At 46.7% G+C, this 25,133-nt stretch overlaps 1 protein-coding gene across 1 annotated transcript in view; it reads left to right on the forward strand.

Annotated features, from left to right (window-relative positions):
- Positions 1 to 4,200: 4,200 nt before the first annotated feature.
- Positions 4,201 to 25,133, forward strand: part of focad (focadhesin) — a 30,498-nt gene continuing 9,565 nt past the window's right edge. The window contains exons 1-29 of the mRNA XM_040034637.1: positions 4,201 to 4,324; positions 6,697 to 6,768; positions 7,386 to 7,460; positions 7,868 to 8,022; positions 8,885 to 8,977; positions 10,743 to 10,844; positions 10,964 to 11,189; positions 11,369 to 11,575; positions 13,001 to 13,088; positions 13,255 to 13,448; positions 14,276 to 14,536; positions 15,256 to 15,360; positions 15,934 to 16,035; positions 16,132 to 16,259; positions 17,300 to 17,426; positions 17,541 to 17,675; positions 18,397 to 18,447; positions 18,583 to 18,666; positions 18,930 to 19,068; positions 20,622 to 20,810; positions 21,174 to 21,295; positions 21,396 to 21,488; positions 21,729 to 21,817; positions 23,734 to 23,775; positions 23,875 to 23,983; positions 24,071 to 24,187; positions 24,326 to 24,564; positions 24,639 to 24,728; positions 24,912 to 25,059. Coding sequence (XP_039890571.1) covers positions 6,712 to 6,768; positions 7,386 to 7,460; positions 7,868 to 8,022; positions 8,885 to 8,977; positions 10,743 to 10,844; positions 10,964 to 11,189; positions 11,369 to 11,575; positions 13,001 to 13,088; positions 13,255 to 13,448; positions 14,276 to 14,536; positions 15,256 to 15,360; positions 15,934 to 16,035; positions 16,132 to 16,259; positions 17,300 to 17,426; positions 17,541 to 17,675; positions 18,397 to 18,447; positions 18,583 to 18,666; positions 18,930 to 19,068; positions 20,622 to 20,810; positions 21,174 to 21,295; positions 21,396 to 21,488; positions 21,729 to 21,817; positions 23,734 to 23,775; positions 23,875 to 23,983; positions 24,071 to 24,187; positions 24,326 to 24,564; positions 24,639 to 24,728; positions 24,912 to 25,059 — 3,567 coding nt within the window. The 5' untranslated portion in view covers positions 4,201 to 4,324; positions 6,697 to 6,711. The remainder of the gene's footprint in view (positions 4,325 to 6,696; positions 6,769 to 7,385; positions 7,461 to 7,867; positions 8,023 to 8,884; positions 8,978 to 10,742; positions 10,845 to 10,963; positions 11,190 to 11,368; positions 11,576 to 13,000; positions 13,089 to 13,254; positions 13,449 to 14,275; positions 14,537 to 15,255; positions 15,361 to 15,933; positions 16,036 to 16,131; positions 16,260 to 17,299; positions 17,427 to 17,540; positions 17,676 to 18,396; positions 18,448 to 18,582; positions 18,667 to 18,929; positions 19,069 to 20,621; positions 20,811 to 21,173; positions 21,296 to 21,395; positions 21,489 to 21,728; positions 21,818 to 23,733; positions 23,776 to 23,874; positions 23,984 to 24,070; positions 24,188 to 24,325; positions 24,565 to 24,638; positions 24,729 to 24,911; positions 25,060 to 25,133) is intronic.

Genomic DNA, 25,133 nt, shown 5'->3' on the forward strand with positions numbered 1-25,133 from the left:
GAACTTCTTGCTTCAGGACCTTCTTGATGAATTTGTTTTCTAATCCACAGTTTTCTACCTGATCTGTGTGTTTGAAGTAAAATGTGTTGCTTCAAATGTAAAAGTTAAACAGACAGAAAGCATCAACGTGGACTTCAATCAGTGTTTTGTGTTCATACAGGTCAGCTGTTGCACACAGAGGTCCTGGATTTACACTGTGCCCTGGTTCCTGTGTTCCTGTATGTAGTTTAGTCTAAAGTGGATCCTCCTCATGTACAGACTGAATTATCTGTTCAACAATCAGCATTTCTGATTCATGGATTTCATTTGTTTTTGCTAGTTTTGACTGAGATTTCAACACATCTGTGGTGGCATCTGTTCAGTGTTGTGGAAGTTTTACAGCACTAATCTCACTTCACTGCTTTCTTCCATTTGTGCAACATCTCTAAAGTTAGAAATATCCTGTCTCAGAGTGACGCTGAAAAACTAGTTCATGCATTTATTACTTCCAGGCTGGACGACTGTAATTCATTATTATCAGGATGTCCTAAAAACTCCCTGAAAAGTCTTCAGCTGATCCAAAATGCTGCAGCAAGAGTCCTGACAGGGACTAGAAAGAGAGAGCATATTTCTCCTGTTTTGGCTTCCCTTCATTGGCTTCCTGTTAAATCCAGAATTGAATTCAAAATCCTGCTCCTCACATACAAGGTCTTAAATAATCAGGCCCCATCTTATCTCAATGACCTTGTAGTACCATATCACCCTATTAGAGCGCTTCGCTCTCGCTCTGCAGGCCTACTTGTTGTTCCTAGAGTATTTAAAAGTAGAATGGGAGGCAGAGCCTTCAGTTTTCAGGCCCCTCTTCTGTGGAACCAGCTTCCAGTTTGGATTCAGGAGACAGACACTATCTCTACTTTCAAGATTAGGCTTCAAACTTTCCTTTTTGCTAAAGCATATAGTTAGGGCTGGACCAGGTGACCCTGAATCCTCCCTTAGTTATGCTGCAATAGATGTAGGCTGCCGGGGATTCCCATGATGCATTGAGTTTTTCCTTTCCAGTCACCTTTCTCACTCACTATGTGTTAACCGACCTCTCTGCATTGAATCATATCTGTTATTAATCTCTGTCTCTCTTCCACAGCATGTCTTTATCCTGTCTTCCTTCTCTCACCCCAACCAATCACAGCAGATGGCCCCGCCCCTCCCTGAGCCTGGTTCTGCCGGAGGTTTCTTCCTGTTAAAAGGGAGTTTTTCCTTCCCACTATCGCCAAAGCGCTGCTCATAGGGGGTCATATGATTGTAGTTTTTTTTCTATGTATCTACTGTACAATATAAAGCGCCTTGAGGCGACTGCTGTTGTGATTTGGTGCTATATAAATAAAATTGAATTGAATTGAATTGAATTGAAGAATTTTATAATGAACTATTTACAGGTGTATACAGATGGGTCGAAAGATCCCAAACCTGAAGCAACAAGTGTAGCAGTGGTAATTCTGCAGTTAAGGCTCAAGATTGCAAAAACAACATCAAATCTTCTGAGTATATATGCAGTTGAGTTATATGTCACACTGTTGGCTGTAGAATGATAGACAGCAGAATTTCAAAAGTAATAATATGTAGTGATTCATTGTCAGCATTGAAAGTAAATTTGTATGACGTCCTTTTGCTCATCATAGAGTGTCTGAAGAAAATAAACATATAGTGATAATGTGGACTCTGGCTCATAGAGGTATTGTGGGTAATGAAAGAGTAGATTGGCTAAAGCAGCTGTTAAAAAAGTAGACATAGATTTGCAGATACCATTGTTGAAATCTGAGGGAAAAGAATAGTTTGCACACAAAGTAAGAACTTCTGGAGAATGGCATGGGATAATGGAACAAAAGGGAGACGTGGGGTACAAACACAATAGAAGTTAAGAGGAGTAGTGGGTTAAATAGGCAGCAGGAGAATACAAACAGGTCATTGCTTTCTGAATGGTTCTCTTTTTATGATGGGGAAACATCCGACTGGGTCATGTGATGGTGTAATGCTATGGAGACGGTTGAACATGTGGTTATTAGTTGAAGTATAGAAGTCAAAGGAGAGTGTTGAGGGTGGGAACTGGTGGTGAAATGAAACTTACGTTTGAAAAAGTGGTTAATCAGTTAAGTCATGATGAGGTGAAAGGAGTGGTTTTTCATTTTTGAGAAATACTGATCTCATCAAGAGGATCTGAAGATCTGGAAGAGAAGTAAGAGTAAAAGCCAGGAGATGGCAGTAGTGCAACATCTTTGGATGCAAGCTGCTGTTAAAAATGACAGAAGAAGAAGTTTGCTTGATCGTTCCTCAGCTCGTCTGTGTGAAGCTGAGTGTAAAGAGGCTCCTGCTGTTAGAGAAACACTCTGACTGTTTCACAGAGTCAAACATGTTCAGACTCAATCTCAGTCAGAAACTCAGCATCACATCGATGAAGCTGCAGATTCATTGAGGTTAATTTCTGATTAATTTCTTTGCTGCCAGCTGAAATTTAAATGTAATTTAAAAGAAGGATTGAAGGTTATTGAACCCAAAGATTTCACATGAACGTGTATGAATTGTATGATATGTCTCTTCTATTTTTCCATGATCATATTTTGATGTTGATTGTGATTGGTTTCATTTGATTCTTCATTGGTTGGAGTGTTTTAATGTTTAGATTGTCTTTTGTTCCATGTTGTAATTGTGTATAAAGTTTGATTTGAATGACAGTTACACTCGGATGCTTTCAGTGTTGCTGTGTTGAGTGTTTGCATGTTTAATGTTTGTATGGAAGACACAGAAAGACATGTGATTAAAGAAATCTGTTCTAGAGTGACTTTTTAAATAAATAGTAGAAAACAAAACAGATGTTGAATTCTTTAGAGAGTTTTCTAAAAAATCTTTATCTTTCTAAACAGAATCCAGAATATTAATGTTTGACATGGAAGCTGTTTCTACAGGATCCTGATGGACAAAATGTTCCCTCAATAGTTGTTTACAGCAGAAAATCAACCGATGTGAACCAAAACAACAGAAATGCACAAGTGGTGTGTGAGACTAGAAATGATAGAATCAGTGCTGCTGATTTCATTATTCTGAACTTTTATAGGCAGGTTTTGTATCTGAGAGCAGGGACACTTGCTGTGTTCAGTGACTGTAAGTTCAGGCTACCCTTGATTTAGTTGCTAGATGTTTTTAAACTGTGTTTATTTTATAAGGCTCATTAAAAGCCATCTGAACTAGAGATGGACCGAGCCGATGTTGCATATCGGTATCAGTCCGATACTGACCTGAATTACTGGATCGGATATAAGTAATAAATAAAAAAAGATGTAATCCGATCTACTAAATATCACAAAAGCACCTCAGAAAACTTGCGACATGGCGTAACCCAACACATGACCACATAGGAGGAGTATGTGTCACGTGATAGAGCGGCTGTGGTGTGCGAGACCTGTCGGCGGTCTGGTGGAGCATTTGGAGCCTCGCGACGTGCTTCCAAACCGGCCGACTTGGTTTCTTACGGACTCATCTCAGACCCAAGACTTTGAAGGCTCGCCGGCTGTAAATCGTCTGTAATGAGACGCTTTGCATGTCTGAGCTGAAGTTTGTTATCAGTGTTTAAAAAGGCTGCATCTCTGATGGTTGGCATTAGATCAGTGCCTCTGGAATTGGCACCTTGCACATTTGGAAAGGAACCAAGACTGAATTATGTACACAGGTTTTAGAGCAACATGTGCTCCCATGGAGATGATGTCTTTTACATGTTTATGGAGGATGTTGCTAAGCTGCACACTACAGCAGGGCTTTGTAGTGGAAGACCGCAAGTTCTGCACCAGATATTTGATGATATTTGTGACATCACGAGAGGAAAAGCCGCAGGACTGTTGAGCAGCTCTGTCCCTTACATCAGACAAAAATGATGCTCTCCCAAAAGTCCAGCACCTGGTCTCCTCCCAGGTGTTTATGGGCGGTTGTTGAAAGTAGAGGTGATGTTGGAAACATGGCCATGCTGCAAGCTTTTTGGGATGTTGCTGCCACCAAATTCACAATGAGCTCATTTGTTTTCTATGTTGCGTTATGAGTAAAGTATGGGTTCATGAGATTTACAAACCATCCAATTTTATTTACATTTCACACAGTGTGTCAACATTTTGTCATAAAATAATATTAACAACAAGAAACAATGATAATAACTGCAGTGCTCTATTAAATGTGCCGAAAATATGAAGTCAGCCTGCGCGTGCTGTGCATGTCTGTGACGTAATCGCGTGAGACAGGCGGTTTCCTGTCCTTTTTGGCCCTCGCTGCTCGCCGTATTTCCGCGCGGGTCTGCTGGATGGAGGAGGTAAAGTTTGTTGAACAGCATGTATAACTTTAACTGAGCTTCGTTAGTCTTTCTTAGCCTGCTGCAGTTACAGCCGCGTATCTGTTACAGTGAACCTGCCGTCAGCTGTATAACGTTAGCATTAGCTTGTGTTGATGCTAAGCTGCTATTAGCAGGTCCTGTTCAGTGCTAAGTTGTGTCCGGACGACTTTACAGTTTAGTTTTCTCCGTATTACGATCACCAGATAACTGTGGATGGCCTCGTGTGTACGGAGCTTTGTGGTGAAGCGCTTTGGCCTGTGGGAAATGTAGGAAATACCAGGACGAGCTGCGCACCGCAGGAAACCGCTTTGACAAATCAACCTTATTTTCACTCACTTCATTAATAAAAGTCTTGTCACTTGGAGAACTGCAGTTTTCACACATCTCGCCGTTAATGTCACCCAGCTAACGGTGTAGTTTCAAGAGACAATCCAGTGTTCCTGCCACGAACATCACGACGGAAGCCCTGCAGGGTCGATCTGCGCAGCGGCTCTGATGGAAACGCCACAGATAGTAGCTCATTCTCCTTCTTCCGGTTTCTCCTCTCAGTGTCTCCATAGCAACTCATCTGCCTCCTCTCACCTGGTCCCGAGGATCCAGGTCTGTCACCTGGTCTCAGGTTCAGCCTGAGCTGGCCCTCCTCGTCCATTCCAGTCACTCTAAAGACAAACTGAACATTTTCCACTACGACACATCCAGCTGGGTTTTAGATTTTAATTTGAAGTCATTGTCACCATCTCCAAAACAGACACCAGAGCAGGTCTAACTCCTGTTGCATCCTTCACTCAGTGACCCTTAACAGCTGTATTCACCCACTCATCATGTAACACCACAGTTCCTCTCCTGGTTTCTCTGACGTGTTTCTTGTGGGACACTTCATAAACATGCTGCTCTGTGTTGGCTGGTCGGCTTTGCCATTTCCAGATTGAGCGTTGTTATATATCTGGGGGATTACTCCTGATTAATTATTCGAGCTGTCTCGTACTATGTGGCTGTATCAGTGTGAGTGCAGCTCATCATGGTGCGTCGCACTAATTTAATAACAGTAGATGTTAGCCTGATGTCCTCTTAGAGACCAACAGAGCAACGCTGCTGATTTTATTTTTGTATTTTATAGTTTGAAAGTGACACTTGGGACACTGAGTGTGCGTCCCAATGTATTGTGCTCCTTCAGACACACATCCACACAGCATGTGTATATAAACCATGGAAGAAGCAGGAGCTTTCATAGTGACACACTGCTCAGCTTCACAGTGTGTGTGACACAGGTGGGTCACTTGGATGGGCAGAGGTGAGGCCTGGTAAAAAGCTACAGCTGTAAACTGTGACAGTGCTCATATAGGGGGCTGTTGGGGTCGTCTCACTTTTGGATGCAGGCTCCAGGGGCCGTTAGGGGAATTGCAGTTTTTGGCACTTCTGCACAGGTTTCAGTTTTCAGCCCTGGAGGTGCCGCCTGATATGAGGCGACACTTTTGTCTTTGTCCTCTCACCGTCTGTGAGAGGTGAGTATCCACCATGTGAGTCCCTCCCTCTCCACCAGTCGGTCAGACGTCTGCCCGTCCTCCAGTCTGTTTCGGCTAAAAGGGAGATTTTCCTTCCTGCTGTGGCCGAGGCCTTGCTCATTGGGGTTGACTGGTTAGTGGGATTTTCTCTGTACTTCGTGGTCTGTGCCTTCACGTGACTGTTGTTGTGATTTGTTGATCACAGAGACCTAAAAGACCTGGTGACCTCTAATTTCCTGCTTCTAAATCCAGACAGAGGCTGTTGTGCTCGGCCCTAAAACTCTTAGAAACAGCATCATCGTGGCCTCCAGTGAAGCTGTGAGGAGCCATCTTTGAGCAGAATATATCATTCAGTGTGCACAAACAACCACGTAGGTCTGTGAACTAAGCTGAGAGTCATTCTAGCTGCACGACTGTGAGTCAGTGTTATCAGACAAGTGCCATGAAAAGCCTCAAAGCCTCCAGTTAAGCTGAAACGCTGCAGCACGAGTACCAACAGGAAGTAGAAAGAGAGCATATCTGTCACATATTAGCTCCTCTTCACTGACTCCCTGTTAAATCCAAGATTTAAAGTCCTCCTTCTGACAGACGAGGCCTCCAATAATCAGCCTCTGTCGTCTCTTAAAAAGCTTGTAGTACAAAGTTATACTGATGGAGCACTCCCTCCTCAGACTGCAGCCTTATTTGTTGTTGCTAGGTAGAATAGGAGGCAGTGCCTTCAGCTGTCTCTCAGTGGCCCGTCTCCTGTGGACCAGCTCCCAGCTTGGATTCATGAGACTCCCCATTTAGTTTTTGTGTTTTTCTCAAACCTCCTCCTCTTGTTCTAATGGAGATTCTGGATGTTCACAGGTGTGATCCAGTGACATGATGGAGAGTTTAAAGACGCGGCTCGAGTTCCCCAGCCCCGTCATACAAGCCCAGGTAAGAGGCGGACTCTGCTCTGTGACTCCTCCCATCCAAATGATACAAATGATCCTTCCCTTGTCTGCAGAGATTCCACAGGTACGAGTGATTTGTTACTGACAGAGGTAAACTAGCAGCTCACACAGGCAGAAAATCTCTACCATTAACAGGAATTCAGCAACACTCATAAAAAAGTCTCCTGATAAGACAGAGTAAAGAGTAACGTAACTATTTGATAGAGTAACATGACCGTAAGGTGCACGGATACATGTGTGCAGCTGTTGGAGGATTTTAAAGAGACAGGAGGTGAGTTTACAGTGTAACAAGATCCAAGACACAGAGTTACTTTGTATGTTTGTTGGCAACCACGAGGGTTTCTGAGTCGCTCACACTCGTGTGTATAATATGTTTATGTAGAGGGGAGGCAGGTTTTACTGAACACACAGACTCAGGTCCCTGTGGGCTCATTCATCCATTCATTCATCCATTCATCCATTCATTCATCCATTCATTCATCCATTCATCCATTCATTCATTCATTCATTCATTCATTCATTCACTCTGTAGTGTTGGTTTCTCTTCCTCTCGTTGTTATTGTGAATAATGGGACAGAAGTGTGATTTCTTGTGTTGCAGACGGTGAGAAGTCTTGTTGCAGCTGTCTTAAAGGAAAAAGGGTCAGATGGGCAGATCACCTGGTCCTGTGCTCAGGTGGGTTCCTGTAAGAGTCACATGTGATCATTTCTTTAGTTACATGAAGTATAAAAGAGCAGGAACATCTGCTTCATGTGGTCCTGTGTTTTATCCTCAGTGACTTTGACACATCTGCTGTGAGGCTGACACCTCTGATCTCACAGTGTCAGCTTTGTTTTTATACACAGATATAAAATATGGATATGCACTGAGAAACGAGCATAGTTATAATATTTCTGACTGTCTGAGTCCAAATTGAATCAAACCTTGTGGGATTGAATCAGTGCTGAGTGGCTGAACTGAGTGGGACAGATTGCACCTCTGTCTCTGTCCGTTTTCATTCAGGGCTTCAGTGCATGTGTGAAATGGCACAGATAGTCTTGTTAAACTTCTGAAACTCTGACTGCATCACTGTTGTCGTTCAGGGCCCAGCACTGGAAGCTTTGTGGCAGCAGTGCTGCAGTGACTGTGCTGTGGTGTGTTCAGCGTGCTGTGACACCTTGGTGTTATTGGTGGACCAGGGCCATGCAGACCTGGACTACATCCTCAATGGTGTCCTCAACCTCCTGCCTTCTGCAAGGTATGCAACACGCAGTTATTGGACGCCACGATCCTGCCTCAGAAAGCTCAGCTGTTTGTCAATGAGTCTGACAGAGGCTCTGTAACCTGCATCCATGCAGCGTTACAGCCGCTGGACAAAGGCACAACATGAAAGACGGACCTCAGCAGGACAAAGAAGGCTCTCTTTAGCACGAGAATGCTAACACTGGGAACTGAGAAGAGGCATGAAGAAGGCCGTGTTTGTCCACTGTTACGAATTCAGTCTTTAAATCCCTTTAAAGGCCCACTCACACCTGGCCTCAGGTGACCTCAAAGGTCACATGATGGGTCGCAGTGAGGTCTCATAGTGGTTCAACCCTTAATCCTTGGTGTTGACAATGACCTACGCTTTTGTTTATAGTCATGTGACGATGCACATGACAAATAGCTCGATGACCATCTCCAAGGAGGGCAACGCCCTGTAGGGTTTAAGTATGTGGGTCTCTCCACCTTGTATAAGAAGGAAACATCTTTAAAACTTAATCAAGTCCAGTCGCCTTCTTTTCCAGCTACCAGCCTGTAACATGGAGTCAATGCTTCCAGTGCAGGAGCCCGACTGACAGTCTACAAACCGAGTTAGACACATGGAGGTCACAGCTTAGTCTGTGCTGAGGATAAATCCACGATGTCATTGCTCTCCATCAGGGCTCATGAAGTAAAGAAAATAGCTTTGAAACATGAAAATGTTAAAGGTCACTGTTCCACAGTTCAGACCTGGATGCTCTCTAATCTGGACGCTGACCTCGTTGTGCAGCATAATGTAACTATTTGAAAACATTTGAAGCAAAGAAAACACTCAGACTGTTAGTTTTTTCAGCTATTCTGACTCTGATATCCAACAGACACACTCAAGGGTTGATAAAAGTCATTCGGCGATTGTTGGAGATGCAGGCTGACCAGAGCGATGGCCACTTCACCTGTCCGTATTCTATCAGGTAAGTATCTCATGTCTAATATCTAGAGGTGTTCATACATGTTGTCTTGTGTAATCTATCAAGCTACACATAGCTTGTAGCTTACTGCTAGTCCAAAGAGGCAGCATTGGTCCATCACCCACTTGAAGTGCTGTAGGGGTCCGGTGCTCTGTGGGGTGGCAGTCGTGGCCCTGGTGCTTGAGTCCCAGCTATAAACTGGCTCTTGGAGCATGAGCATCCCAAACTAGTGCGTGTTGAAAAATACTGACTACATGTAAAGAGTGAGAGGGGGCAGGCAGGGAATGGGTACGTTTGTATCTCCCTGATTTGATCAGCATTTAGACGTTTTCTCTGGTGGACAGGACGGGTGCTTCCCTGTGCCGTCATGTTGGGAACAGGTGCCCATAGTCATCTGTTCACATGTGACTAACAGCTGTTTAGAGTATTTTTTAGAGTTGCTGGGTGAGGTGGGTACCCCATCTAGCAACTCCAAAAACTCAGCTGAACGAGGAGCTTGGTGAGGCAATGGAGCAAGACTTTTGGAGCTTGGTCCGATTTGCCATCACTGTCGGGTCTATTCCTGCTGGGTGTTGTTATCGATGCTGTTTTGAGTAATTCTGCAGCTGCGTGTGAAACATTGGGAATGAGAATCAGCACCTCCAAGTCTGAGGCTGTGGTTCAAAGCTGAAAACAGTGGAGCAGCCACTCCAGGTCAAGGACGAGCTGGCGCCCAAGTTGGAGGCGTTTAAGTATCTGTGGGTGTTGTTCATGAGTGAGGACAGAGTGACAGACGGTGCTGTGGCTGCAGTGATGGGCTGCTGTAAGAACCAACAGGGTTTTAACATTAAAAGTGATGTTTGGTCACAATATGGTGAGCTCTCCTCTTTTTAGTGCATAAAATCTGTCCTGTGGATGAATGCAGACTTCACCTCAAAGGCAAAGACACTCGTGAACATCCGTATAAAAATCAGCGGTGCAACAGAAAGATCTCCCCTGTCCAAATTGCCTGCCAGTGCTCTGAAACACCAACAGACTTTGAGTCACAATAAATAGAAGAAACTCCTGATTGTTTGCTTCCTTTGTGCTGAAACGTGGGGAGTGCTCTGATAGGCTGACGAGTTGGCGCTGTATTAAAACTCAGGGTCTGGAAATGGCGTGCTGAAGGGTGACACATGTGGTCAAACAGGTTACGTCGTGTGAAGACTGGAAACACGGAGGCTGGATCTATAATGGTATCAGTGGATGCATTAGTGTGTGTGGAACTGCTAACGTTTAGTCTCTCAAACTCCACTCTGGTTAGAGGTACGTGTGAGTACACGATAGTTTAAGCATGTTTTCATCCTCATAGGTGGCAGCTATGTGACACTTTGCCTTTAGATTGTCACTGTGGGAGTGGGTGTATAAATCCAGTTTGTGTGGAAACAGTACGGATGTTGGAGGACTATTTATGTGACTGCATTCTGCAAAAGTGACGATGTGTAGCACTTGGCCAATAGTAAAGGGTGGATGCTTTAAAATAACACCGTCAGTAGTTTTTAGTGTTAACAGTTTGTTCTTTGGAGAACTTGTAATTCAGTTTCATTCATACAGCAACAAATCACAACAGCAGTCGCCTCAAGGCGGGGCGGGGCCATGTGCTGTGATTGGTTGGGGTGAGAGGAGGAAGGCGACAGGTCTTGTGTGGATTTAGGCCTTCTTAGTTTGTCTTCGTTGTAATAGACTGACTCAGTGGCTTGTTGGGAGCATAACTTGAATCAGAGCTGGGACACTGACCCGTCCATTGCAGGAGCAGCCCTCACCCGTACGTCACAGCCCTGGAGAACAGAGAGGACTGCTGGCCGGCTCTGCTGTTCGAGATCGATGACTTTATCCAGAAAGCTGTTGACAGGTAAGTCTTACTGGCTCCTGTCGTATCCTGTTATGTTGTTGTCTTTGAAGACAACTGGACATTATGAGATGATATATTTTCAGAGGTTCTTCTGACTCCAGTGTGTGTGTGCGTTACAGAGATAAAGAGGCTTATATCACCATGCTGGCCCCCTTCCTTCGGTACCTATACTGCCAACCGCACAGGCAACCCGAGCACGCGCTCCTTCGACAGAGTCTTCTTAGGGTGATGCTGCCCATTCAGGGAGGATCCAGGTCCGCCCCCCAGAACAAGGAGCAGGAAACGCTGTCCCCAGTGTCTGACAGGCTGCTGCTCTGTCTTTGTCAGCTGGTTCCACACATGCAGGTAACAAGCTGAAGTTATGTTAGGTAACTGTACAACGACACGGCCGACATGTTTCCACTCTGTTTACAGTCCACCATCCTTTAAATGTGTCTCTCTTATTTATACGCTCAGATTGACAGGAAGTGACTAATACAGAGAGCAGGATGCAGCTATGTCAGCCTCTCCTCTCTGTCCTGCAGGTGGACAGCGTGGAGGCAGTCCTGGAGCTGTGTGCATTTGTGGGCGCTCTGCTCCAAGATCTAACTGGGAGCTCTGGAGACCAGTGGAAACCAGAGAAAGCGGCGCTGGCTCTGCAGCTGCTGTGTGCGTGTCGGCGATGCCTCGAGTTCAACGGAGACTGCAGACCAATAATCGGCTTAATACAGCAGCTGGTTCCAGCCTGTCAGGTGATGGCTGTTTGTAAACAGACACCAGCAACGATAAAGAAGCCGCGCTGCTGTGCTGGTTAACGTGAGCGAGCCTAAATATGGAAGCAAACAAAAGGGATGCTTTTTGTTTTACGTGTGCAAATGTCTCTGCTCCAAACCTGAGCCTGGACTCCCAGCACTGGGTTATTTGGCATTGATGCTTATCAGCTTCTTCACTCACTGCAGCGAGCTGACGTGGACATGCACACGTGTGAATATCTGACACTCAAAGACACTTTGTAGAAATGTAGCATTGTTTGGTTCAGTGTTTTCAGCCTTGTTGCTCCTACCAGGGAGAGCACACCTGAGTTTGAGGCCTGAACAGGTGTGAAACCTTTGGTCCTCCATGATGGCTGACAATCAAAGCGGGTCTCACTTTAGCGCGCTCACGCTGCCCGTCTCTCTGTGTACCTGGCCTTCTTTCTGTCACGTAATGGTATGATCCCAGACACTCTGCGTGTGATTGGCTGCATGGTGTGCCCATTAAAATACAGTCCCGCCCCTCCTACATGGCTTCTCAGCGGGTTGAAGATTCGGCTCCTACGTACTGTTAATAACCGACACGTGAATGATCTCTGATAGAAGTATATGTGGCCTGTGACGCCCTGCACTACAGTCTCTGCTCATTTTCATGCTGTCATCAGGTTTGTTTACACTAACTCGTGTGATGAAGTCAGGCTGTGCACCCTCAGGCTACAGTCACATTAAAGAAAGCTGTTGGAGACGCTGCGTGACCAGAATTAGTGTGAAAAATTAGTTTAGGCTGAATCTCACTGAAGCCATCAGAACTATGAACACGTGTGGAAGGAAGTAACTCAGCACATGTTTTAGATTCGTCACCCTTTGCTTTGATCGCTGCTCTGATCCTCTGGATGAGCTCCATGATGGGTCACCTGAAGTGGTTTGTTCCCAGTGATGCTGAGCACTTGTTGGTCTCTGCGCTGCTTCTCATCCAAACAGCTGATTAAAGCTGACTGAAACTTCATCACAGAAACAGCTGTAGTGACGGTTACACAGATCTTCTTACGTGGGGATTAAATGAACTGCTCTGCAGTGGTGATTGGTTCATGTAAATACAGAGTCTTCTTCACACACTGTCTCCATGCTGGGACCGATTCTGTTTACACGTTTCACCTTATTAACATCATCCTGCAGTTGGAGCCTCTCTGAGAGGAAACCATCGATCCACGCTTACAAACCAAACATGCTGACTTATTTATTAGCTGTCAGTCTGCTGGTGATGTCAGTACATGGAACAAGATGCCTTCTGGCCTGTAGAGGTTTACACATGTGGGTCAAATGTCCCCCATTGTGAACCAGTCAGTGCTGTAATGTGTGAGCCTTCGGGCCTCTGTGGCCTGGAGCCTGTATTGACCTGTTGGCATCGCTGTTTGTTTTCTGTAGGAGTTGCTGTTGGATGAGCTGGTGATGGGCGTGGCCTTGCTCTTGTTGGAAGCCCCTTCAGATCAGCTGACCAGCCTTCTCAGACTTGGTAAAGTGATTATTTTGGACAAAGCTCTGCTGGCTTTAGCTTCCTTTAAGAGACGTTGAAGCAGTGAAAGAATTAGTGGGAACAAAACTAGGTTGTGTGTGCAGGTCATGGTTGGAACCTCACAGAGCTTTGTGTCCTACATGAGATATTCTTTCTCTTAACACAGCACTGAGTTTGGTCCCTGAACAAGCGGAGGCGTCGCCCTGGTTGAGTCCGGTCCTGATTCTCCCCGTGTTGCAGCTCCTGTCCTGCTTGGGTCTCACTGAGCCGCTGTCTGACCAGAACACACACAGCACCAACCACAGGCTGGCTCACAGCCTGCTGCGCAGAGTTAGCAGGCCCGTGGATAAACCCCAGCAGGTAACCCAGCAGGTAGCCCAACAGGTAACCCAGCAGGTAGACCAGCAGGTAGCCTAGCGGATAACCCAAGAGGTAGCCTAGCAGGTAGCCTAGCAGGTAACCCAGGAGGTAACCCAGCAGGTAACCCAGCAGGTAGCCCAACAGGTAGCCTAGCAGGTAACCTAGCAGGTAGCCCAACAGGTAGCTTAGCAGGTAACCCAGCAGGTAGCCCAGCAGGTAGCCTAGCAGTTAGCCCAACAGGTAGCTTAGCAGGTAACCCAGCAGGTAGCCCAGCAGGTAGCCTAGCAGGTAACCTAGCAGGTAGCCCAACAGGTAGCTTAGCAGGTAACCCAGCAGGTAGCCCAGCAGGTAGCCTAGCAGGTAGCCTAGCAGTTAGCCCAACAGGTAACCCAGCAGGTAGCCTAGCAGGTAACCCAGCAGGTAGCCTAGCAGTTAGCCCAACAGGTAGCCCAGCAGGTAGCCTAGCAGGTAGCCTAGCAGTTAGCCCCAGGCCTGTTTCTCACATTCAGTTTTTGGAGTCTTTCTTTGAGGTGTAGCCACGTAAAGAAACACTGTTACAATAGTGCAGGTAGGTGTTAGGTGGTGAGTGGACAGAGCATTAGAGCATAGACAACATCCATCCAAAAATACTGTTTCCCTCTCAGTGTCATAGCAACAGGGCTGTCTTTACTGCCTCTTCTTCAGGGTCAGCATCCAGTCTCTGGAGTGTTGTTCCTCTGAGATGCTTTGCTTGATCCTTAAATTACACTTCATTAACATTCACGGTGCATCTTTAGCTTTGCTCTTTGTTCTTTATCATTTGTTTCTCGTGAATCTGTCTCCCTCAGCCTGCCCCATCACTGCCTCTGTCTCTGAGTTCCTGGTATAGTGAGCTCAGCGTGTCTTTGTCGGTACTGCGCAAAGTGGCCAACAATCCAGCAGCAGCGACCGATTGGCTGTTGGCGGTCAGCTCCGCCCTGTCGTCCAGCCAGCGCCTGTCCTCCTCTCTTGTCCTGATTGTGACTTATCTCATCATCATGGGTCAGGAAAACATCTGCCAGCTGGCTTTGAAAGCAAGCCAGGCTGTCGCTGCTGCCGACCCCTGCCAGGTAGAGAACCCACACAACTGTTCTCTTAAATCTGTGGACTGAATATAAAGTAATGCATGTTGTTCCCTCTGACATGTAGATATGTTGTATGTAAGGGAGCTAGCTTGTGTTTGTCTTTCTAAGAGCAGTAAACACATGTTGATAACCTGGTGTTTTGGCACCAACACATGACTTTGAAATGGTTCAGATCAGCAGGAAGATAAAAGCTGTCACTGCTGTGTGATTGCTGCTGATCTGCTGCCGTATAAAGGGAGAGGTTAGGGAGTGCTCTAAGGGGACAGACCTCCCTCTGGACTCGTGTTGGAGTCACTAGCTGCAGATGAAGTGTGAAGTTTACCCCTCATTACTCAAGCGTGCACCGGGCCCCAGAGGATTCACCTTCTGCTCTAATTGCTCCCAGAGTGCTGCACACACTGGTGTTTGGATGCACTGGTTGAAGGTTGTTGGCATATTTGAGTCCTCTGGAGATCTCTGCTCGCTCGTACTTGTCATGTTAAACGTGCAGCAGCAGGTCTTTGTTACAGGAAAAGCCAGAAGCTAACCACTATGAAACCTTAATGATGATTTACTGCAGTGATGTTGATTCAAAGTGATGTTTTTGGCTCGACAGCATTAAACGTGTGCACATACAGGTCAGTGATGCAGCCTCTGTACGGTCTGACAAAGTGCATTTAATGTTTGGTTGGTGTGTTTGCTGATGTGGGTGTTTCCCTCTGCAGGTCCCGCCCCTCGTGCTGCTTCTTTTGTTCAAACTGACCAAAGAAAAGAATCCCGTCCTGGCTCACGCTGTTCTCACAAGCCTGCCAAACCTCGGCACTCATAAGGTACGCAGCACGACTAAGAAGAGCCTGTACTGACTGTGAGCGTCTGGAGACGGGGCTGGAACATCAGCAGCACCTTTCTACTTCATCTCAGCGCTCACAGTGTGTTTTAGTCCATCATACACACATATGAGCTTTTATCTGTGGGGTCATCCAGGTCATGTAGTCTGAGGAGCTTCTCTTCATCCAGGAGGCTTCTAGAGTTTAAAAACCAGGGTGTCCCAAATACCAGCCTGTGAGCACAATCCACCAATAACAGCGAATAACTGAAATGTTCCCCTCTCGATGTTTAGCACTTTGACAAAGGAACAAAGAGAAATTCTCACGTCTTTCACACAGTTTTCTCTGTGTGAACACAGACAGTGTTTCTTGTACCCAGTTTGTAGGAGCTGGGATTGGACTCCACCACAGCAGCCTCTGTGTGGGATAGATGCAGTGCTCTGTAGTATAAAGCACTCTGTCAGTGAGCTGGACTCTCCAAACCAGCAGTCATCGTCTAACATCTGCCTTCTTCAGCTGTAACCGTGTGTTTCTCTTGTAAACTTGGCTCGGATCATATGTGCTGTAATATTCCAGCTTTGCTTCCCGATCGTGCTGCACAGTCTGCACATGCTGGCCGGCTCCCCCAAGCTGAGAGCAGTGGTACTGCGCCTCATGACCGCTCTGTGGAAAAAACAGGTTTGCAATAATAACGCATTACTATAAATGTCATATTCATGTGTTCAAAGCTTCTGTTTGTCTTTGATTGTGTGCTGCTTTGGTCATGTCTGTAAGGACCGGGTCTACCCAGAGCTGCAGCGTCTAATGAGCCAGCAGGACAGCAGGGTGGTGCTGGGGAGGGACACCCAGTGGGAGCAGATCCTGGCCAGGGCCGCCTGTGTCAGGGACATCTGCAGAGAGAGGTGGGTCCTCCCATACTTACAGAAACAGTGGGCACTTCCTACATTCACTGGTTCATTCATTCAGTGGACTTTGCATGCACAGTGCAGACAGTGTGAGCTTCCAACACCAGGATTCTTCATCTTCCCTTCTAATGAGTAATAATCACTGACTGGACTCTTCATAGATGTTTCTGCTCAGCAAGCTGATGAAAGTTCAGAAAAATAGAATGAATGAAGCCTCAGCTCGACGCTCCACTGAGTCCCTGTTTCTCCAAAAATCAGCAGGAGTCCAGTTTTAAATATTTCCGTACAAATGTCTAGAGCAGCTACACGTGCCTGAATCCAGAAGGATCAAAGTCTTACAAAGTTCAGTTCAAACAGAGAGACTGAGAGGCAGCTAACTTCCTGTCTCTGCCAGACTATCAAAATAAAAGCATACATTTGAAGCAAAAGAAATCAAACTATGTCAGTCTGTAAGCACTGCTTCCCATATAATACAACTCTAAGCAAGTGAGCCATAACTTTATACTTTTAACCTTTAACCCAAAAACTATGTTGATCATATAAACTCCACAAACTGCATCCAGGCTCCTGCACACGTCCTTTACATGTTAGCTGCTAGCTAATGCTTGTCAGTTTTTGTGAACTGGCCTTTATGTGTGTTGATGAAATAAAACGATGATTTTATTTGATTATTTCCTTTGTTCTAACCAGCTGGTGCACACTGTCCATCCTCCCGGGGCCTGTTACGCCTGCTAACATGTACATGCAGCTTATTTAGCCAGCATTAGTGAAAACCTGGGAAACCCTCTGGATGGATGCTACAGTACAAATTTAGCAAATCATTGAGCTGTTTTCTTGTTTTCACAAATGCTTACGTTTGCTTTTATAGTAAAACATTTGCAGCCATAAGAGTTCGCAATGATAAGAAGCTGTGTTTGGCATTTACTTACTTACACGTGTCCTGGCACTTTTAATGCTTTTTTCTTAAATAAAAATGGTAACAAAATTAGAAGAAACACATTTCCCGCTTTGTTCACGCTGATGTGTGTGTTAACCAGGCCTTACCAGCATGCAGGGGACATGGTGGCTGCCATTTCACTCACTTTAAAACAGTGCAACAGACCAGACCTGGCAACCCCGGCTGCTCTCGTCCTGCAGGGACTACAGGAGCTGTGTCGAGCAGAGGTACCTCGTCTGTCTCCATTTGTCTCTTTAAATTCAGGAATCATCATTTTTCTGGATCATAACTTTTGAATCTTTTCCAAAGTTCTGGTCTTAAAACAAATCTTTCTTTCTCAGGTGGTGGATATTATCTCAGCATGGAGAGCTGTTTGGCCTGAGCTCAGCTGTCACTCACAGCCAGAGGTGGTTCAAGCCATCGCTGAGCTTTTGGCTCTGGTGCCTCGGCTCACAGTTAAATCAGAGCAGTACGAGGTGCGTCGTAACGTTCATGTTGCTCTGTGTTGAGGAGCTAACAGAGCGACACAGGAACTCCACCAGGTTATGTTTTTCTCTGTGGTTCTGTCTGTAAACAGGACTCTCACCAGCTGTTTGTATAACCTCACTGTAGAGTCACATCTCTACATCACTGTGTTTGGTAGCTAAAGTTAGCACATCAATGTAAAGCTGGGTAGAAGCACAAAGTACAGACGTGTGAGGGTCCAGTCCTCAGAGTCCTGCTGTGGTCGGACTTCACAGTAACTAATAAATGGATCAGCGAGTGTGAGCATCTTTTTAAAAACAGAAGTTTTGGTCATTTGTTGCTCTGGAGGATTCAACACAGTGCAGCAGTGGCCGTCCCAGCAGATGAGTCCTAGACCATGCAGTGCTGCTTGTTGGAAAGCTCTCCTCCTCTCTAACAATGATATGGCAGTACAGCTTAGGTTTGCAAAGTTGCATCTAAACAAACACAAGACCAAAACCAAACATGGCGTATTAGCACAGGACGCCTGATAGGGATGCTTTTGGGTTGCAGCCACAGGACCTGTGCACAGTGTTGAGGAGTAACAGAATACATGTAAAAAGTAATGAGTAACAAGTCTGCAGAATACATAAGAAAAAGGTTGGAATCCTCTATTGATTCTAGTGCTTTGTCTTATGTGTGTGTGTTGTATGTGCATTAAATTCACTTCTTATTTTTTGTCTTTGCTCTTAGAAATTAAAAGAAGAGGTGGTCAGCATTCTGTGGACTTATGCTCTGAGCGAGGTCTGTATATACTGTATCTACACACACACAGCTGACATGATGACTCCTACATGCACTAATATGCTGTGATGTCGCATAAGTTTCATCATTTTGTAGGAAACAGAAACATGTGTCTGCACCTTTGTGTTGTAACAGGATCCAGAGGTGTCCAGCTGTGGCTACAGGGCTTTGGCAGACTTTCCTGAAACAGACCACACCATAAACCACCTTCCTGAGGCAGTTAAGAGTCCTGCTCCACTCTCATAACAACATCATAACAGTTCTGTTGTTGTCTGACTCGTGCTTTCTAACATATTAGCCAGATCATTTTGCAATGTTTCTTTATTAATTCTCCTCAGACGTTAGTCGGATGTAATTATGCGGCACTAGTTAATGAGGAAGCTGTTTCAGTTGTTTTAGCGTGTTCAGAAACATTCCTGTACGCCGCCGTGTGTCAGCTCTCTGTTTGAATCGTCCTGCTCTGCTCTTCTCTTTGGTTGAAGGCCCGACCACCTGCAAAGCTCCCTGAAAACGAAGAAGATGAACAGAGTAAAGAAAAGGAGGAAGAGGAGAAGGATCTCTCCGTCCCAGGCTCATCTTATGTGAAGCTGATGACTCTCACCACCTCGTCTGTTCTTCCAGGTAAACCGGAGCAGCCAACAAACCAACAGGTTGTATCCTGTGGTCCCGACAGAATAAACTGCTTCTAGAGATCCATCCAGCACACGAGAGAGAGCAAGAGGCAGTCGACATCACAAAGCAGACATCCAACAATGAGTCTGGGGACCACAGCGGGACCCGACATAATCCATGTCTACTGTTGGAAGAAGCGTTCAGTGATCAGCGGTCTATAGATATGGGGAATGCTAAAGGCACGAACACAGGACAGAACCATCAAACCACGGCCCGATTACTCGCCTCTCCACGACACAGGAGCTGCTCTGTGAAGCTGTGGAGGCACATGAGCCAGTACACGACTCTGAAAGGCATTAATCAAATCAAATCAAATCAAATCAAATCACTTTTATTGTCACATCACATGTGCAGGTACATTGGTACAGCACATGTGAGTGAAATTCTTGTGTGCGAGCTTCACAAGCAACAGAGTTGTGCAAAATACAAGAATGGCTACATCTGAAACGAATAAATATATGTACAATATATAATAGTATATGCATTTCTGGATTAGAAACAACACAAGGGGCCAAAGCACAGGCTCCTGGTTCGTTGCTATCATGTCATTCTGACTGTACAAGAGCACTTGAGACTAGGCAGACCAACCTGACTCCATGCCCCACTCATGCACACTGACCTGCTTGTTACTGTGCTTCAGCGCACTGATAATATTCATCAGGACCTGTGGAAGACAGTACTGGAGTGTGCAGTGTACAAAGACAACGTCCCAGCTTCTGTCTGCACAGGCTTCAATCCCCAAAGCCAGCTCATCACTAAGAGGTGATGTCATCAAATGTCATCCTGTAGATGGATGACATCAAGCTGTGTGGGAGGAGTCAGTGACATCCACCTGGTGAGGCCAGCAGGATGAAGATCAGTCAGAGCCACGTCCTTGCAGATGCTAAAACAGATGCTGAGAAGCCAGATGACTGGTAGAAAGATCCAGATCCTTAGAGCTGTGGTAGGAGGGAGTCTACCACGGCTGCAGACTGTGCAAAGGTGCTACGGACATTTTCCACCACGTAGTAGCAGGATGTAAGATGCAAGCTGGGATAGCATAAACTCAAAGCACAACCAGGAAGCTGTAGTGTATAGAAACAGCCGCGCCACATATGGACTAGAAGCCCCGTCGACCCGGTAGTAGGGCTAAGGGCCGGGGGTGCTTCAGCTTCCAGAGTAGCAGGGACTGGAGAGGTCAAGAACAAAGTGGTCTTAGTGGCAGCAGGAGCGTTGGAGGCTGTAACCCTGAAAGCAGCTGTGCAGGAGAGTGCAGTCCTGGGACCGCTAAGATACACAAAGATGCTACATGATTTTACAACATTTTGTTTAGCACAACTGTTCACAACCATCCACATCACAGCTGTTTGAGCTGTTTGAGCATACCTGCACAGAAACAGACACCAGGTGTTTGGTGTGTTTCCTGCTGGTTCCCTGGAGAGATCGTGGATCTGTCACATCTGCATGTGATACTGAGTAATGCTGATGATGGTGCACTGATGGTGTTTCTTTTATGTTCCCAGCCTTCGAGCTCTTCCTGATGTCACTGGTGAGGCAGGAGATGAGTCAGATGCCACGGGGAATCTACTTCTCAGCCCTGAGGGGGGGTAACCTCCGCTCAGACCGGGGTAAAACGGTGGCAGGAATCCCGTCGTTCATGCTCAAGACCTACGAGAAAAACAAGCAGCCTGGGCTGAAGCCAGGACTAGCAGGTGACCCAGTAACAGCTCATTTAGCTGGTCTCAGTGACATCGACTGTGTGGTGTTGTTGAATGTGACTATGAACATGTCAGCTGCTTTGCCTTTCACATGGGTCAAATCTGTCAGTCAGCATATCAAAGTTATGTTTCTTAAGTTGGTGAGGAAGGGAGAATATGTGGAGCTACAGGAAGGGACGTCTTTCTGAGGAGAGGCTTGGAACATGAAGATAATCTGCAGATTTAATCTGTGTGGTTTTCATGAAGCCAGGACATGGTGGAGATTTCTAACCCACGCGTGCTGAACAGTGTGTCTGTGTACCAACACGTTACTGTTGGAAGCACCATTATAACTCACCCTTTCTGTCTGTGGTGCAGCTGGGCTGCTCCTGTCGTACAGTTTGTCTGTGCAGACCGATCGTGCTGGGAGACCCATCAGCCGCTTCCTGGTCAGCCGCAGCCGCAGCTACCAGCAGACGCTGACAGCCCTCGTTCATGAAGTACGTGATGTCTCCTTCCTTTCCTTTCACGCTTGTTCTTTGTCGTGTACGCAGAGCTTGAAAGAGGAACTGTTTCCTTCTTCTGTATTTTGGTGCACAGGTCAACATCCAGCCCTCTGAGTGGCACCGTGCCCTCCTGCTGCCACAGGCCTGGAGGGGCTTCATGAGCCGAGCTTTCTACGCCGCTATGGAGGTTTGTGCAGGTGTTACAAAAGCATACAGTAAAGGCCTCAGAGGCCTCTGACCTTACAGTAAAGTCTCTGAGGCCTCTGACCTCACAGTAAAGGTCTCAGAGGCCTCTGACCTCACAGTAAAGGTCTCAGAGGCCTCTGACCTTACAGTAAAGTCTCTGAGGCCTCTGACCTCACAGTAAAGTCTCTGAGGCCTCTGACCTCACAGTAAAGGCCTCTCAGGGTTTGGTTTTTGTTGGCAGGGTCGACGTGCTGAGTTAGAGATGCTCCAGAAACAAGGCAAAGAGGATCCACAGGAGCTGCAGTACAAGCATCACTGTGCCTGGCTGTGGTGAGACCCACACTCATACTTGCATGTATATGTGTAGACTGTGTGTATAAATGGTAGTGCTTTTGTACATCGTCTCTAATCTTACTGTATTGACTGTAGTGTGTGTGTGTGTATATACATATAGGGTGGCTGTAGCTCAGGTGGCAGAGCAGGTCAGCCACTAATCAGAAGGTCGGTGGTTTGATCCCAGGCTGCCTCCGGTTGCATGACAAATATCCTTGGGCAAGATACTAACCCCGTGTTTGCCTACTGGTGGTGGTCAGAGGGCCCGGTGGCGCCAGTGTCCGGCAGCCTCGCCTCTGTCAGTGCGCCCCAGCTGTGGCTACAATGTAGCTGCCATCACCAGTGTGTGAATGTGTGGATGATATGTCTGTGAAGGTTCTCAGTCATCCAGGTCATCGTAGTCAAAGGAGCTTGCAAAGAAAAGCGTCTGGACTTCTTTAAGTTACTTGAAGACGTTTCACCTCTCTCCACCATTTGACCTTAGAACTGAAGAAGCTTCTCGGATGAGAGGTGAAACGTCTTCAAGTAACTTAAAGAAGTCCGGACGCTTTTCTTTGCAAGCTCCTTTGACAATGTGTGGATGACTGAATGTAGTGTGAAGCGCTTTGGGGTCCTTAGGGACTAGAAAAGCGCTGTACAAATGCAGGCCATTTTATATCCCTCTCTGCTGTGTGAACCAAACTTTACATCAACACTTTGTGGTAACATCTGCACTATGTAGCCAAAATAACTGGTTCTGAACCAGCAACCTCCTGACCAGTAGACCACCTGCTCTCCCTCCTGACCATGAAGAGAGTGAATCATGGTTTTCAGGCATGTCAGTCACAGGTTATAAAGTCTGTGGGACGGTGTCGTGATCGGATGCAACAAGCATAGTTGTAAAATGTGTGCGCTACTAAATGTTCCACAGTCAGCTTTGTGGTTACAGCAGAGTGAAAGTCAAAGCGGGCGGTCACGTAACATCACAGAGGCTGGTGCCTTTCTGAAGGGTCCAGTGCTACAGACCTCCAGACTCCACGTGGCCTTCAGATTGGATCAAGAACAGCTTCATAGAGCTTCATGGGTTTCCATGATGGAACAGCTGTATCCCTGCCTTGCATCACCAAGTGCAGTTCAAAGTGTGAGCTGCAGCGGTGTAAAGCACACCGCCACTGGAATCCAGACAAGGCGAGACGTGTTCACGCTTCTCCGTCTCGCAGATGGAGGAGTCTGGTTGGGCAGTTATCAGGAGACTGATACTGGTCTGACTTTGGTGGTGGAGGGATGATAGTGGGGCTGTTTTTTAGAGGTTGGGCTCAGCTGCTTAGTTCTGGTGAGAGGAATTCTTAATGCTTCCAAATACAAAGACATTTGGGACGATTTCCTGCTCCCAACATGAACGTGTGCACAGGAAGAACCTGACTGGCCTACAAAGAGTCCTGACTTTGACCCAGCAGAACATCTGTGGGATGAATTGGAGCGCAGACTTGTTTAGAAAGCATGGAGGAAGCATTCTCTGGGCAAAAGAGAGGCACATAAACAATCCACCAAAGAAGACCCAGGACTTTGATCCAGGATTTTAGCTGCTCAGACAAGAACAGGAGGACTGTCCCAAAGTCCAGTCGAAGACATTAACAGACCGTTACAAAGATGCTACAGCGTCTGCCTCAGCGCTACACCATCACACTTACATTCTCCACACTTTGTTTTCCCCTAAATGTTGGTTTTTCTCAGTTTAAACATGTGATTACATTTAATCTGTAAATCAATCATCCTGTTTCACTTACATGTGAGACGCCGTCCTGATGTTTTGGGAGTTACGGTTGTAAATAGCCTAAAGTGCTGATCTGCACCACTGCTTTAACAGACACTGGTCACCCTCTTCATCACGTTCTTCATCTTTTTAATGTATTTTTCTCATGTTTCTGACACAGGGCCAGAGATCAGCTGGCAGATGTCATCAAAGCTGCTACAAAGTGAGTCCCCTGGTCGCTCTGTTTAGGGAAACGTTTGGTGAGCTGTGCAGAGTAACCTGATGCGAGCACTGTGAAATGACTTTCTGTGGATCGTTTCAGGGACAGTCCTGTTGTTCAGGGAAACGCCATCTTGGCTCTGAGCGGCCTCGCCGCTGTTCTCGCCAAGTATGAGAGCAACCTGCCCACTGATGGTGACGGCAGCCTGGGGGTGAGACACCGCAGGGTCCTGTTACACACTGTGTTTGCTATTTCATAATCATATAGATGCTTAGCTCAGTGCTGTTGGACTTGATAGGCTGGACCAGAGTTTGTGGCCACAGGAAGCTGGTTGACCATGGTGCTGGACACCCTGCTCAGCATCAGCAGCAGCAGCTTCAAGTCCACAGGACGAGTTTTCCCCTGGTTTCTACACGTGAGTTTCATCAGCTTTTACATAAGAAGCCGTGATTGGCAGATGATTCGAGTTATTTAAACGCTGTGACAGTTGTTGTGAATAGAAAGTTGCTTTCTTGCATTGATCACCTTCACCCTGTGCTGCCGGCCTCCTCAGCGCTCCTACTCGGGTGAGAACACAGCGAGCACCATAGCGCGCTCCTGTGCAAGCCTCGCCCTGTCGCTGCTCGTCTCCGTGCTCGTGGTGTGGCAGCGGGACAGTCTGACCCACATCCTGTCGGCACTGCGGGCCGGCCTCCCGGGCTCCCCCGCCGCAGACGACTCCCAGGCCATCCAGTTCCACTCCGGGCTCGGTCTGGGCATGGTGCTGTCCACCCTGCTGCACCAGCGCCTCAGGTACAGTCTGCAGGAGGAGATTCTGATGTGAACCAACAGCGTAACGGTTACTGACTGCCTCTGTCCTCTGTCAGTGATGAGTCTGCTCAGAAGGATGCTGATCTCCTCTTCGGCCCTCTGGATGCTCTGGAAGGTTCCTCTTTCAACCCCAACCTGGAATACAAGTACGTCCTCTTATGAATAGAGCAAATGCACACTGACATCACATGGTTGGTTTATGCTGCTGCTCGTTTGGCACATTTACTCTTTTTCACAGACACATCTGGAAGCATGTTAGGATATTCAGCAGTGAAACAGCGGTTAGCATATTAAACGTGGTCTCTTCATGTTCTGCCTTCTTTCCTCAGCACTGGCTGCATACTGGGTCTGGGGCTAGTGCTGTCTGCCTTCTGCAGCAGTGGACAGAGGAGTCGACATGTCCGTGTCAGCCTAACGCTCGACAAGCTGCTGGCCAACCTGCAGGACTGCAGTGGGCGGGGACGCATGGAGCAGGAGGTAAGCAGCCCTGCACACGGCTCGCACGCTGACACAGAGCCGAGGTCCTGAATCTGATACAGGATCAAGTCTTT

Source organism: Simochromis diagramma, unplaced genomic scaffold (genome assembly GCF_900408965.1).
Source record: "Simochromis diagramma unplaced genomic scaffold, fSimDia1.1 OVJJ01000439.1, whole genome shotgun sequence".
Taxonomy (NCBI): domain Eukaryota; kingdom Metazoa; phylum Chordata; class Actinopteri; order Cichliformes; family Cichlidae; genus Simochromis; species Simochromis diagramma.